The 12,889-nt window shown below is 63.1% G+C and overlaps 1 protein-coding gene across 1 annotated transcript in view; it reads left to right on the top strand.

Moving 5' to 3' along the window:
* The window catches only part of LOC127036812 (plasma membrane calcium-transporting ATPase 3-like), a 72,808-nt gene that overhangs the window by 29,798 nt on the left and 30,121 nt on the right, over positions 1 to 12,889 (top strand). The window contains 5 exon segments of the mRNA XM_050928041.1: positions 2,935 to 3,060; positions 10,660 to 10,701; positions 11,140 to 11,304; positions 11,564 to 11,778; positions 12,525 to 12,767. Of these exon segments, the coding sequence (XP_050783998.1) occupies positions 2,935 to 3,060; positions 10,660 to 10,701; positions 11,140 to 11,304; positions 11,564 to 11,778; positions 12,525 to 12,767 (791 nt within the window).

A 12,889-nucleotide genomic window follows, 5' to 3' on the forward strand; every position in this document is an offset into this window, starting at 1 on the left:
ATGGGGCTGGGGGCTCAGTGGGGGGCACTCTCCCCCGGCAGTCCATGCTGGGCGCTAGAGGGCGCTGCGCTATGGGGTGGGGGGCTCAGTGGGGGGCACTCTCCCCCGGCAGTCCGTGCTGGGCGCTAGGGGGCGCTGCGCTATGGGGCGGGGGGCTCAGTGGGGGGCACTCTCCCCCGGCAGTCCGTGCTGGGCGCTAGGGGGCGCTGCGCTATGGGGCTGGGGGCTTAGTGGGGGGCACTCTCCCCTGGCAGTCCATGCTGGGCGCTAGAGGGTGCTGCGCTATGGGGCTGGGGGCTCAGTGGGGGGCACTCTCCCCCGGCAGTCCATGCTGGGCGCTAGAGGGTGCTGCGCTATGGGGCTGGGGGCTTAGTGGGGGGCACTCTCCCCCGGCAGTCCGTGCTGTGTGCTAGGGGGCGCTGCGCTATGGGGCTGGGGGCTCAGTGGGGGGCACTCTCCCCCGGCAGTCCATGCTGGGCGCTAGGGGGTGCTGCGCTATGGGGCTGGGGGCTCAGTGGGGGGCACTCTCCCCCGGCAGTCCATGCTGGGCGCTAGGGGGCACTGCGCTATGGGGCTGGGGGCTTAGTAGGGGGCACTCTCCCCCGGCAGTCCATGCTGGGCGCTAGGGGGCGCTGTGCTAGGGGGCTGGGGGCTCAGTGGGGGGCGCTCTCCCCCGGCAGTCCATGCTGGGCGCTAGGGGGCGCTGTGCTAGGGGGCTGGGGGCTCAGTGGGGGGCGCTCTCCCCCGGCAGTCCGTGCTGTGTGCTAGGGGGCGCTGCGCTATGGGGCGGGGGGCTCAGTGGGGGGCACTCTCCCCCGGCAGTCCGTGCTGGGCGCTAGGGGGCGCTGCGCTATGGGGCTGGGGGCTTAGTGGGGGGCACTCTCCCCTGGCAGTCCATGCTGGGCGCTAGAGGGCGCTGCGCTATGGGGCTGGGGGCTCAGTGGGGGGCACTCTCCCCCGGCAGTCCATGCTGGGCGCTAGAGGGTGCTGTGCTAGGGGGCTGGGGGCTCAGTGGGGGGCGCTCTCCCCCGGCAGTCCGTGCTGTGTGCTAGGGGGCGCTGCGCTATGGGGCGGGGGGCCCAGTGGGGGGCACTCTCCCCCGGCAGTCCATGCTGGGCGCTAGGGGGCGCTGCGCTATGGGGCGGGGGGCTCAGTGGGGGGCACTCTCCCCCGGGAGTCCGTGCTGTGTGCTAGGGGGCGCTGCGCTATGGGGCGGGGGGCTCAGTGGGGGGCACTCTCCCCCGGCAGTCCGTGCTGGGCGCTAGGGGGCACTGCGCTATGGGGCTGGGGGCTCAGTGGGGGGCACTCTCCCCCGGCAGTCCATGCTGGGCGCTAGGGGGCGCTGCGCTATGGGGCTGGGGGCTCAGTGGGGGGCACTCTCCCCCGGCAGTCCATGCTGGGCGCTAGAGGGCGCTGCGCTATGGGGCGGGGGGCTCAGTGGGGGGCGCTCTCCCCCGGCAGTCCGTGCTGTGTGCTAGGGGGCACTGCGCTATGGGGCTGGGGGCTTAGTGGGGGGCACTCTCCCCTGGCAGTCCATGCTGGGCGCTAGGGGGCACTGCGCTATGGGGCTGGGGGCTCAGTGGGGGGCACTCTCCCCAGGCAGTCCGTGCTGTGTGCTAGGGGGCACTGCGCTATGGGGCTGGGGGCTCAGTGGGGGGCACTCTCCCCAGGCAGTCCATGCTGGGCGCTAGGGGGCACTGCGCCATGGGGCGGGGGGCTCAGTGGGGGGCACTCTCCCCAGGCAGTCCATGCTGGGCGCTAGAGGGCGCTGCGCTATGGGGCGGGGGGCTCAGTGGGGGGCACTCTCCCCCGGCAGTCCATGCTAGGCGCTAGGGGGCACTGCGCTATGGGGCTGGGGGCTCAGTGGGGGGGCACTCTCCCCCGGCAGTCCGTGCTGTGTGCTAGGGGGCACTGCGCTATGGGGCTGGGGGCTCAGTGGGGGGCACTCTCCCCCGGCAGTCCGTGCTGTGTGCTAGGGGGCACTGCGCTATGGGGCTGGGGGCTCAGTGGGGGGCACTCTCCCCTGGCAGTCCATGCTGGGCGCTAGAGGGCGCTGCGCTATGGGGTGGGGGGCTCAGTGGGGGGCACTCTCCCCCGGCAGTCCGTGCTGGGCGCTAGGGGGCGCTGCGCTATGGGGCTGGGGGCTCAGTGGGGGGCACTCTCCCCCGGCAGTCCGTGCTGGGCGCTAGGGGGCGCTGCGCTATGGGGCTGGGGGCTCAGTGGGGGGCACTCTCCCCCGGCAGTCCGTGCTGTGTGCTAGGGGGCACTGCGCTATGGGGCTGGGGGCTCAGTGGGGGGCACTCTCCCCTGGCAGTCCATGCTGGGCGCTAGAGGGCGCTGCGCTATGGGGTGGGGGGCTCAGTGGGGGGCACTCTCCCCCGGCAGTCCGTGCTGGGCGCTAGGGGGCGCTGCGCTATGGGGCTGGGGGCTCAGTGGGGGGCACTCTCCCCCGGCAGTCCGTGCTGTGTGCTAGGGGGCACTGCGCTATGGGGCTGGGGGCTCAGTGGGGGCACTCTCCCCTGGCAGTCCATGCTGGGCGCTAGAGGGCGCTGCGCTATGGGGTGGGGGGCTCAGTGGGGGGCACTCTCCCCCGGCAGTCCATGCTGGGTGCTAGGGGGCACTGCGCTATGGGGCTGGGGGCTCAGTGGGGGGCACTCTCCCCCGGCAGTCCGTGCTGGGCGCTAGGGGGCACTGCGCTATGGGGCTGGGGGCTCAGTGGGGGGCACTCTCCCCCGGCAGTCCATGCTGGGCGCTAGAGGGCGCTGCGCTATGGGGCTGGGGGCTCAGTGGGGGGCGCTCTCCTGCAGCAGTCGGCGACTCTTGGGGGTGGTCTGCCACAGAGCCATGAATGGAACCCAGGTGTCCTGCGTGGCGGAAGGGAGCTGACAGCCCATCGCCCGTAGCCTCCTGTTCACTCTGCCTCTGCTCTGCCAGGCACCCACGTCATGGAGGGCTCGGGGCGGATGGTTGTCACGGCCGTCGGGGTGAACTCCCAGACTGGGATTATCTTCACCTTGCTGGGAGCCGGTGGGGAGGAAGAGGAGAAGAAGGAGAAGAAAGGTGAGGGGCCTTTTTGGTCTTCCCTGGGCTTGTTCTTGGTGTCCATTATCGTGTCCTCCTGAGCCGGTTCTACCAGCTCCTGCTTCACCGTGGTCAAGGTCTCCGCCATGTCATGCCTTGCGCAGGTTCCATCAGCTCCCGATGGCACCTCCTGGCCTGTGGACTCAACGTTGCTCATGGAGACTCTGTGCCATCTTGTGTGACATTTGAGTCTGCACCATCCCACGTTGGCTCCATGAGTTTGGTGTGACCAGTGACGGTCTATGTTGACTCAAAGCCTTTTTCTTGGGCAGACCCCGTTCCCCCAGCTCCAGCCCACGCTGGCTTAGTGACACGCCGCTTTGACTCGATGGTGCTGGCCTTAGACTCACGGGCTTTCATTGTCCGTTCAAGGGGCCTCTTCTGGATGCCCTGACAGCAGTTAAATCCACAGTCCTAGCAACAGACTCCAACTCAACTGCAAACTCCACCCGACAACTGCACTAAACAACCATCTGCCAAGAAGAGTTCTGCTAGTCTGACCCCCCACTTCCACTCCCACAGTGGCCTCTGAATCCCAAGGATCAGGTGGTGAAGAGCTCTGACACAACACCCGTCCATACTGACACACCCTCATGTATAGACTCCCCGTCGGTTTCTATTGACCATCCCAGCCCCCAACTGATTCATCCCCATCCTGTGTTCACTCCACATAATCAATGTGCATTTGCACGGCCCCAACATGTCACGGAGTCCCCGGGCGATGCTCTGGAACAGCTCCCCACAAAGCCAGTCAGGAGTTTGGGGAGCCTCCTCTCCCTTGGAGCAGACTTGTTCAGGGCAAGACGCTCCCACGGCTTCACCTCCTGGGTCTCTCCTTGGAGCATTCGGCATCCTCTGCCCCTCCGTGCGCTTCCCACAGTGAGCCTGCCACAGTGGGGTCCTGGGGGGGGGGGCAGAGGGTCCTGCACCCCCACTTCACAGTCAGACGTGACTCTCAGCCAGCCAGTAACACAGAGGTTTATTCGATGGCAGGAACAGGGTCTAAAACAGAGCTTGTAGGTACCGCGAACTGGACCCCTCGGCCGGGTCCATTCTGGGGGTCAGTGAGCCGGACCCCCCACGTCTGCACTTCACTGCTTGCCCCCAGCCAGCTCCAGACTGAAACCCCCTCCAGCCCCTCCTCTCTGCTCAGCCCCTTTCCCGGGCCAGGAGGTCTCCTGACCCCTTTGTCTCCAACACCTTCAGCTGGCACCTTTGCAGGGGAGGGGCCCAGGCCATCAGTTGCTAGGAGACAGAGTGCCAGGCATTTAGGGGCACTGGCCCTTTGCTCTGCCAGATACTTAAGAACTGCCATGGGGACACTGAGGCACCAACACAGTATTCAGAGAAAACATTAAGAACATTCCCAGTTCGTCACATCTCTCCCCCCTTCGAGACCGAACTGAGCGAGGTCACTCCAGCCAGTGACCTGGGGAAGTTCGAACCCACCAACTTTCCCATGGATGCCCCAGCGTCTCTCCCATTCCTTGGTGTGAGTTACACCAGGACAGTCCAGTCTCACGCCCTCCCTTAGGTCGGGTGTGCTCGATGGCACTCGCAGGCCGCATGTGGGAGGGTTTATGCAGCCCACACCCTTTGCCACCCCAGTACCCCTGGGGTTCAAACTGGGACGAGGTCTTCTGCCCGCACTCTGGGCTGCAGTTCGGGCTTTCTTGGTTAAGAGCCCCCATCTTGGCCTTGGCCAGCTCTGGGCTGGGGCAGCCGCTCCCCACCTTGTGGCCCAGACACAACACCTCTGCCGTCCCCCCTTGCACTCTCCAGCTTTTACCGTCAGTCCCACCTCCTTGAGGCAGCCCAGCCCCTTCTTCACCTGGGACACCTGTTCCTCCCAGGTCTGGCTAAAGATGCACACGTTATCAGTGTCTGCCAGGGCCACGTTCTCCATCCCCCTCTGCTTGTCTAGAATCTCCCCAGGGCTAGGCATGGGGTCGGCATTGGACACTGTGATGGCTTTAAGCTTCTGATAGCCCCCACAAAACCAGATCATCCTGTCTCCCTTGGGGATCAGCCCCACGGGTGAGGCCCATGGGCTGTAAAACGGCTGGATCCCATCTAAAGCCAGCATGTCCCTGACCTCTCTCTCCAGGATCTGGGCTGCTTTCCCAGTGACTCTGAACGGGGAACACCTGATGGGGAGATTGGCTCCCACCTCAGGGAAGAAATCCCCCAGGGGGTCTTCCCCCTTCTCCTCCCAATCCTCCCCTTCCGGGTCCAGGGGTCCCCTCACTCTCCTCCCATACAGCGGGTCGAATGGGAAGAGCCTTGTGGATTCCTGGGGCACCACCAGCTGCCTCCCGATCCCCCCAGTTCTACTTCCCCTTGGGGAGCCCATTCCCAGTACAGGAATCCCTTCTCCCGCAGGACTCTGTCCCTGCAGCCTTCCCCAAGGGGGTTTGCAGCGCTGTGGCCAGCAAGTTCCCTCAGCTTCTCCAAGGAGGGATCCCTCTGCAGCTCAGTCTGGGATTCAGCTGTTGGGGCAGGGAGTGGGACCTGCTCCCTCTCGCTGGCTGGGCCTGGGGTCACAGCCCCCCTGAGCCCTGTCCCTGGTAGCTCCCTCCCTGCTGTGTAACCACTTCCCAGCAGCACGTCTGGACCAGGCAAACCTGGTTGGCAGCCGACCTGCCCTGCCCGGGTGTCCCTCCACTCAGCTGGGGTCTCAGCTCCCCCCGTGCTCAGTGCTGCCCTTGCTGTCCCAGTGGGGGCAGGCAGCGAGCCCTCTGCTCTGGTCACAGCATCAGAGCCAGCGTGAGCCCCCTCTCCGGTGTGCAGGGGGCAGGGAGCATCTCTCCCTCCCACTCAGCCCCAGGGGGCTGGTTATAGGTAGGCAGGTATCCTGAGCCCTGCAGCCTCTCCCCACTGCCAGCCAGGTCATTTGCATTTTCACTGACCATTTCCATCCTAGCCAATTGGTTCCCTGGATTTGAATTCAAACCCTCGGCCGTTACAGGAGTGGGGCCTGGATCCTGTCCCATGGGGAGACAGTCACCCCCAACAGGGCCTCCCAGCCGATATCCTGGAGAACCCCAACCACCAGCCAGCCCGACCCCTCCTGGGTCTGCACAGGGATCTGGGCCATAGGCAGGGCGAGGGGCTTCACCCCAGGGAACTTCACCCAGGTCCCACAGCCGCTTAGCTGCTGGGGCTGCACCATCACAGTTCTCCCTGTCCCAGGGTCTCGCCCCCGCAGGCGTGTTTCCCCACTGACCCCTGGGCAGCCCCCTATGTCTCTCCGCTCCACCATCACCAGTCCATGCTGCTGCTGCTTCTCCTGCAGCTTTTCCTTGGGCTCTTGCTCTCTCTCATGGTCCTCTCGCTCTCTCGGGCTCTGCTCCCATCCCATCCGTCTCCAATCCCCTGATGGGGAACCCGATCGTGAAGACCCGCATCTGGTTGGGGACCAGACTCTCAGGGATGCCTGGCTGATGCTCCAGCTGCTCCCAGATCCTCTTGTAGCCCCGTCTGGGTCAGGAATCTGCTCCTCAGAGCGGTTCTCTTCCTCCAACTGCACGATTAACTGTGTCTTGGTGAACGTCCCCATGCGTAACCCTCTCTGTGTGCACAGGATCACAATGTCCTTCTTAAGGGGATGGTGATAGGCCATCACTTCACCGTTCCCAAGTGGCTCTGGACTCACAGGCCTGTGTGCTCTTGGCTGCCCCATGGTTTCCAGGAAGAACCCCTGGTGTGCCAGCCCTTCTCATGATCACCACCTCTTTGCCAGGGTCGAGCTGCAGACTCCTCCGCCCCTGGGACTGCTCCTGCAATCCCCAGGGGAACCCTGCTACTGCAAACATCCTTCTCTCACCCAGGGTCGAAAGGCAAGCTCCTCCGCCCCTGAGACTGCTCGCTGCAATCCTCAGGGCGAGCCCATTACTCCAACAGTCCTTCTCGCTGGTCACACATTCCCAGAGGTTAACTGCCCCCTGAAACCGTCCCTCTCTGAGCCTTCAGCACGCCTGGTCCTCATTATCCCTCCTTTGTTTTACTGCTCCCCAGTCACTTACTGCAAGCAGCGCCATTCACGGGGTGCAGTACATCCCACCACTGCCACCAGTTGTCACGGAGTCACCAGGCGATGCTCTGGAACTGCTCCCCACCAAGCCAGGCAGGACTCTAGGAGCCTCCTCTCCCTTGGAGCAGACTTGTTCAGGGCAAGAAGCTCACACGTCTTCACCTCCTGGGTCTCTCCTTGGAGCATTCAGCATCCTCTGCCCCTCCGTGCGCTTCCCACAGCGAGTCCACCCCAGTGGGGTCCTGCGGGGGCCACAGGGTCCTGCACCCCCACTTTGCAGTCAGACGTGACTCTCAGCCAGCCAGTAACACAGAGGTTTATTCGATGACAGGAACAGGGTCTAACACAGAGCTTGTAGGTACAGCGAACCGGACCCTTTGGCCGGGTCCATTCTGGGGGGCAGTGAGCCAGACCCCCACGTCTGCCCTCACTCCTCGTCCCCAGCCAGCTCCAGACTAACAACCCCCCCCCCCCAGCCCGTCCTCTCTGCTCAGCTCCTTTCCCGGGAAAGGAGGTCATCTGATCCCTTTGTCTCCAACACCTTCAGCTGGCACCTTTGCAGAGGAGGGGCCCAGGCCAGCAGTTGCTAGGAGACAGAGTGCCAGGCATTTAGGTGCACTGGCCCTTTGCTCTGCCAGATACTTAAGAACTGCCATGGGGAAACTGAGGCACCAACACAGTATTCAGAGAAAACATTAAGAACATTCCTAGTTCATCACACACCGGAATTCTGTCCTGACTGGAGGACGTGATGCACCCAACTGTGTGGATGCAACATCATTGGGCACTGACCCCACATGGTCCCTAACCGACTCATTCTCCATCTGTGTTGACATGGTGCCATCACTAGTGGTTTGTCCTCCATTGGTACTGACCCAGTGCCAATGGGTTCGTTCTCCGCCTGTGCTGACCCGCCTCATTCTCCATCCATATTGGCCCAATGCCATTTGGAACGGACTCTTTTTCCGGGTGTATTTACCGAACACCATCACCAGCCAACTCATTCTCCAACCGCACTGACCTGATGCCACCCCTCACAGTCATTCTCCATCTGTATTCATCCAGCAATTGCTGATGGACTCATCCTCTGTCCTCACTGACCTGACACCGCTTGGAACCGATTCACCCTCCATCCGTACTGACCCAATACCTTCACCATCCAAGTCATTCCCCTCCGTACACTTGCCAATGGGCTTGCGCTCAATCCCTACGGACCCAACTGACTCATTCTGCATCGGTGTGGACCCCATGACATCCTCAACCAAGTCATTCTTCATCTGTTGACTCAACATCATCACGGATGGACTCTCTCTGCATCTGTATTGACTGATCGCTAATTGACTCGTCCTCCATCTGTATTGACCCATCCCTAACTGACTTCCTCGCCATCCATGCTGACCCAACACCAATGGACTAATTCTTTCTCCGTACTGAGCCAATTAGCCACAGCATGGGGGCAGCCTGGCTGGAGAATGACCCATAGCCAATCAACTCCTTTTCTGTCTGTTTGACCTAACCTCTTCCCTAGCCAACTCATTAGCTATCTTTATGGATCTGATGCCACCCCAGAGGAACTCGTTACTCCATGTTGCCTCTGGTTGACTTCTTGTTGATCCATAGGGGCCACGCATCCTTGCTAAGAGACTTGCTGTCAATTTGCCTTGACTTGGCATTTGTGGGAGTCAACTCAGCCTTGCCAGTGACTGATGCCCATTCCCTATTGACTGGTCACTAACTGTGTCCATTGACTCCAGTTCATGTCCATGCTGAGCGCCGTCCTACGTTGTCTGCCCGGCCTAGACTCACTAGATTCCTCGAGTGACCCATTGTGCTCCTAGATCATCTCAGGGCAGTTGTATCTAACAAGCCTCCTCTCCATCGGACTCCGTGTTGCCTTCTGTTGGTTGGAGATCGGTGAGGTCACCCCAGGGTTCCAGCCAAGAGAGTTCACGTGGAAAGGGAAGCCTGAGGCCATGGCAGTCAGGGCGTGACTCCAGTTTGACCCTGGACTAGCTGAGATTGGAATCTGGTCATGCCCCCATTGCAATCAGGGGTGACTCCAGATTGACCCTGGGGGAGCTAAAATCAGAATGCAGCCCTGCTCCCATTGCAATCTGGCACATTCTGAATTCTGTGTTTTACTTCAGTGCAGTATAAAGGTTGGGGTGGGGTGGGGGCTGGGAGCCAGGACTCCTCGGTTCTCTCTCGGCTCTGGGAGGGGAGGAGGGCTGGGGGTTACAGTGATATAACATGGCACTCTCCCAGTGCCCTCGTTTGGAAGGATGGGGCCCTGCTGAGATTAATACCAGCCTGGAGGAGTTGCAGACGCATCTTCCAGGCGCAGCAACCCTGAAATAATCCCGTAGATGGGCTGCCGAGCCAGGCAGGTTCCGTCATTGGCTCTGCCTTTGAAAAACCCAAGCGCAGTTGCTGAGAGCAGAGGCACCCCTTTGTGTGTGAAACCCTGACCCCGGGGGGCTCCGGTGCGGTAGAATCACACTCAGCTTTCCGGTGCTTTTTGCTGGAAGAGAGCAGCGTTTTAACGAGTATCTGCTGCCCCGAGCGCAGCGGGGCAGGGCCAGGTTCTGAGCTCAGCTCCCCTGGGGCCAATCCGGAGTCACCCCTGATTGCAATGGGGGCAGGGCCAGTGCCAGGTTCTGAGCTCAGCTCCCCTGGGGCCAATCCGGAGTCACTCCTGATTGCAATGGGGGCAGGGCCAGTGCCAGGTTCTGAGCTCAGCTCCCCCGGGGCCAATCCGGAGTCACTCCTGATTGCAGTGGGGGCAGGGCCAGTGCCAGGTTCTGAGCTCAGCTCCCCCGGGGCCAATCCGGAGTCACCCCTCATTGCAATGGGGGCAGGGCCAGGTTCCGAGCTCAGCTCCCCTGGGGCCAATCCGGAGTCACCCCTGATTGCAATGGGGGCAGGGCCAGTTCCAGGTTCTGAGCTCAGCTCCCCCGGGGCCAATCCGGAGTCACCCCTGATTGCAATGGGGGCCAGGCTGGGTGCTGAGCTCAGTCACTTGGTGTCAATCCAGTCACCCCTGATTGCAATGGGGGCAGGGCCAGGTTCCGAGCTCAGCTCCCCTGGGGCCAATCCGGAGTCAGCCCAGATTGCAATGGGGGCCGGGCTGACTGCTGAGCTCAGTCGCCTGGTGTCAATCCAGAGTCACTCCTGATTTACAATGGGGGCAGGGCTGGGTTCTGATTTCCACTTCCCTGGAGTCTGGCCTGAGATTCCGCCCCAGCACAGAGTGGAGACGGATGGACGGGGACACAGAGCAGGGCTCATCCCCTCCAGCAGGGGTGGCAGGGACACCCCCTCCCCTGGTACTCCCTGGGGAGCCCTCAGTTCCAAGCGGCGCTGGGGGGACCCTACCGTCTCCCCGAACTCAGAGCTCCAGCGCTGCCTGCCCCAGCCCCAGCGAGGAGTCACCACCCCATGGGGCAGCCTGTAGGCCCCAGTGTCTGTTGCTCCATCAGCTGTGTTGTCCCGTCCGTCTGTCCGGGCTGAAGTGTCCTGTCTCTGTCGCCCCTTTTCTGCTGTAGGAAAGGCCCCGGACGGAGCGGTGGAGAATAGTCAGAACAAAGGTAACGGGCCAGGGGAACCCAGGCCCAGCTGGGGGCGGGAGAGACGACTTGAACTGGGGCGCTCTGCACATTCACCGTCTGGTGGTCAGAGCAGGGGGCTGGGAGCCAGGACTCCTGGGTTCTCTCCCGGCTTGGGGAGGGGAGTGGGGGCTGGTGGCTAGAGCAGGGGGGACTGGGAGCCAGGACTCCTGGGTTCTCTCCCGGCTCTGGGAGGAGAGTGGGGGCTGGTGATTAGAGCAGGGGGGACCGGGAGCCAGAACTCCTGGGTTCTCTCCCGGCTCTGAGAGGGGAGTGGGGGCTGGTGGTTACAGCGGGGGGGGGGGCTGGGAGCCAGGATGTCTGGGTTCTCTCCCCAGCTCCAGGAGTGGGTGTGGCGAATCTCCCTCCTCTCCCGCTTTGGTGGGGCATTGAGCTGCTTCCCTCCCTGTGTCCATACAGCCAAGAAGCAGGACGGCGCGGTGGCCATGGAGATGCAGCCGCTGAAGAGCGCTGAGGGCGGCGAGCTGGAGGATCGGGAGAAGAAGAGAACCAGCGCGCCCAAGAAAGAGAAATCGGTGCTGCAAGGAAAGCTCACCAAGCTGGCTGTGCAGATCGGGAAAGCAGGTGCTGATCCCTCCGTCCTGGGGCACCGCCCCCCCGGCCCAGGGCGGGGACTGGCTGGCTCAGGGGGACGGGGAATGGGGCAGGGGCCTGTCCCCTCTGGGGGGGTGCCGGCTCCCACCCGGCCCCAGGGCGGGGACTGGCTGGCTCAGGGGATGGGGAATGGGGCAGGGGCCTGTCCCCTCTGGGGGGGCCAGCTGTGATCTGAGGCTAGACCCTCTTCCCCTCCCCCCCACTAACCCGCTCCCCTGGCCCCGGGCAGGTCTGGTGATGTCAGCCATCACCGTGATCATCCTGGTGCTGTACTTCGTGATCCAGACCTTTGTGCTGGACGGGCGGGTCTGGCTGGCTGAGTGCACCCCCATCTATGTCCAGTACTTCGTCAAGTTCTTCATCATCGGGGTCACCGTGCTGGTGGTGGCCGTGCCCGAAGGGCTGCCCTTGGCCGTCACCATCTCCTTGGCCTACTCCGTCAAGGTGAGGGGGCGGCGGGGCGGGGAGCGGCCTCGTGGGCTTGTGTCTGTGCACCTGGCACTGCTGCCCTCTCGGGTGGTGCCCACTGATGGACTGGTGCCGCCACATCTGCTTGGGTCCATGCATAGATGGGCGCCGCCATGTTGGCTTGTGCCCATTGACCCATGGGCACCGCCATGTGCGTGTCCACCTCATCCATCCGTGGGCACCATTTTGGCTTTAGTCATTGGCGCCGCCATATTGATTTGTATCCATCCATTGTTGGGCAGCACGTTGGCTCACGTCCATCCACTGATGGACGACATTTGGGATTATACCCATCCGTGCACTGGCGCGGCCCTGTTGGGTTGTGCCCGTCCATCCGTGGGCTGGGCCATTTGGTGCCGAAGGATGCAGCCAGCAGATGTAGCAGGGCTGGTGTGGGGTGGCGGGGCGCAAGAGCAGACAGAAACAAGGGGGCGTGGGGAGGGGAGCCCAGAGAGCTCCAGGAGAGAGGGATCCCAAGGTTTGCCCCTATGGGGGTCACTCCGGGTCTGTCTCAGAGCACCCCCGTGGGCACTGGGAACGTGGTACACGGGAACTCTGTGCCGGGAGAGTGCCCCCTAGTGGGCCCAGCTGAAACCGGCTCCCTCACCCTAATGAGAACACAGGGCACCCCAGAGAGCCCCCCCGTGTCTCCGTCTGGCTCCCGGCATCAGGGTCAGATCTGAGGCTGACAGGGGGTGGGGGGTGTCCTCTCTGCCCTTCAGAAAATGATGAAGGACAATAACCTGGTGCGGCACCTGGACGCCTGCGAAACCATGGGCAACGCCACGGCCATCTGCTCCGACAAAACGGGCACCCTCACCACCAACCGCATGACGGTCGTGCAGGCCTACCTGGGCGACACCCACTACCGCCAGACGCCCGACCCCGGCAGCCTGCCGCCCCGCATCCTCGACCTGCTGGTGCACGCCATCGCCATCAATAGTGCCTACACCACCAAGATACTAGTGAGTGGGGGGCCCTGCGAGCCCCCTGCCCTGCTCCAGAGCCCCCGGACCGCCCCCCGTTTCTCTGGGGTGCTCCCGAACCTCCCACCCCAAACCTCCCACTCCATCGTCCCCTGGTGCCC

This window comes from Gopherus flavomarginatus, chromosome 18, assembly GCF_025201925.1.
Source record: "Gopherus flavomarginatus isolate rGopFla2 chromosome 18, rGopFla2.mat.asm, whole genome shotgun sequence".
Taxonomy (NCBI): Eukaryota; Metazoa; Chordata; order Testudines; family Testudinidae; genus Gopherus; species Gopherus flavomarginatus.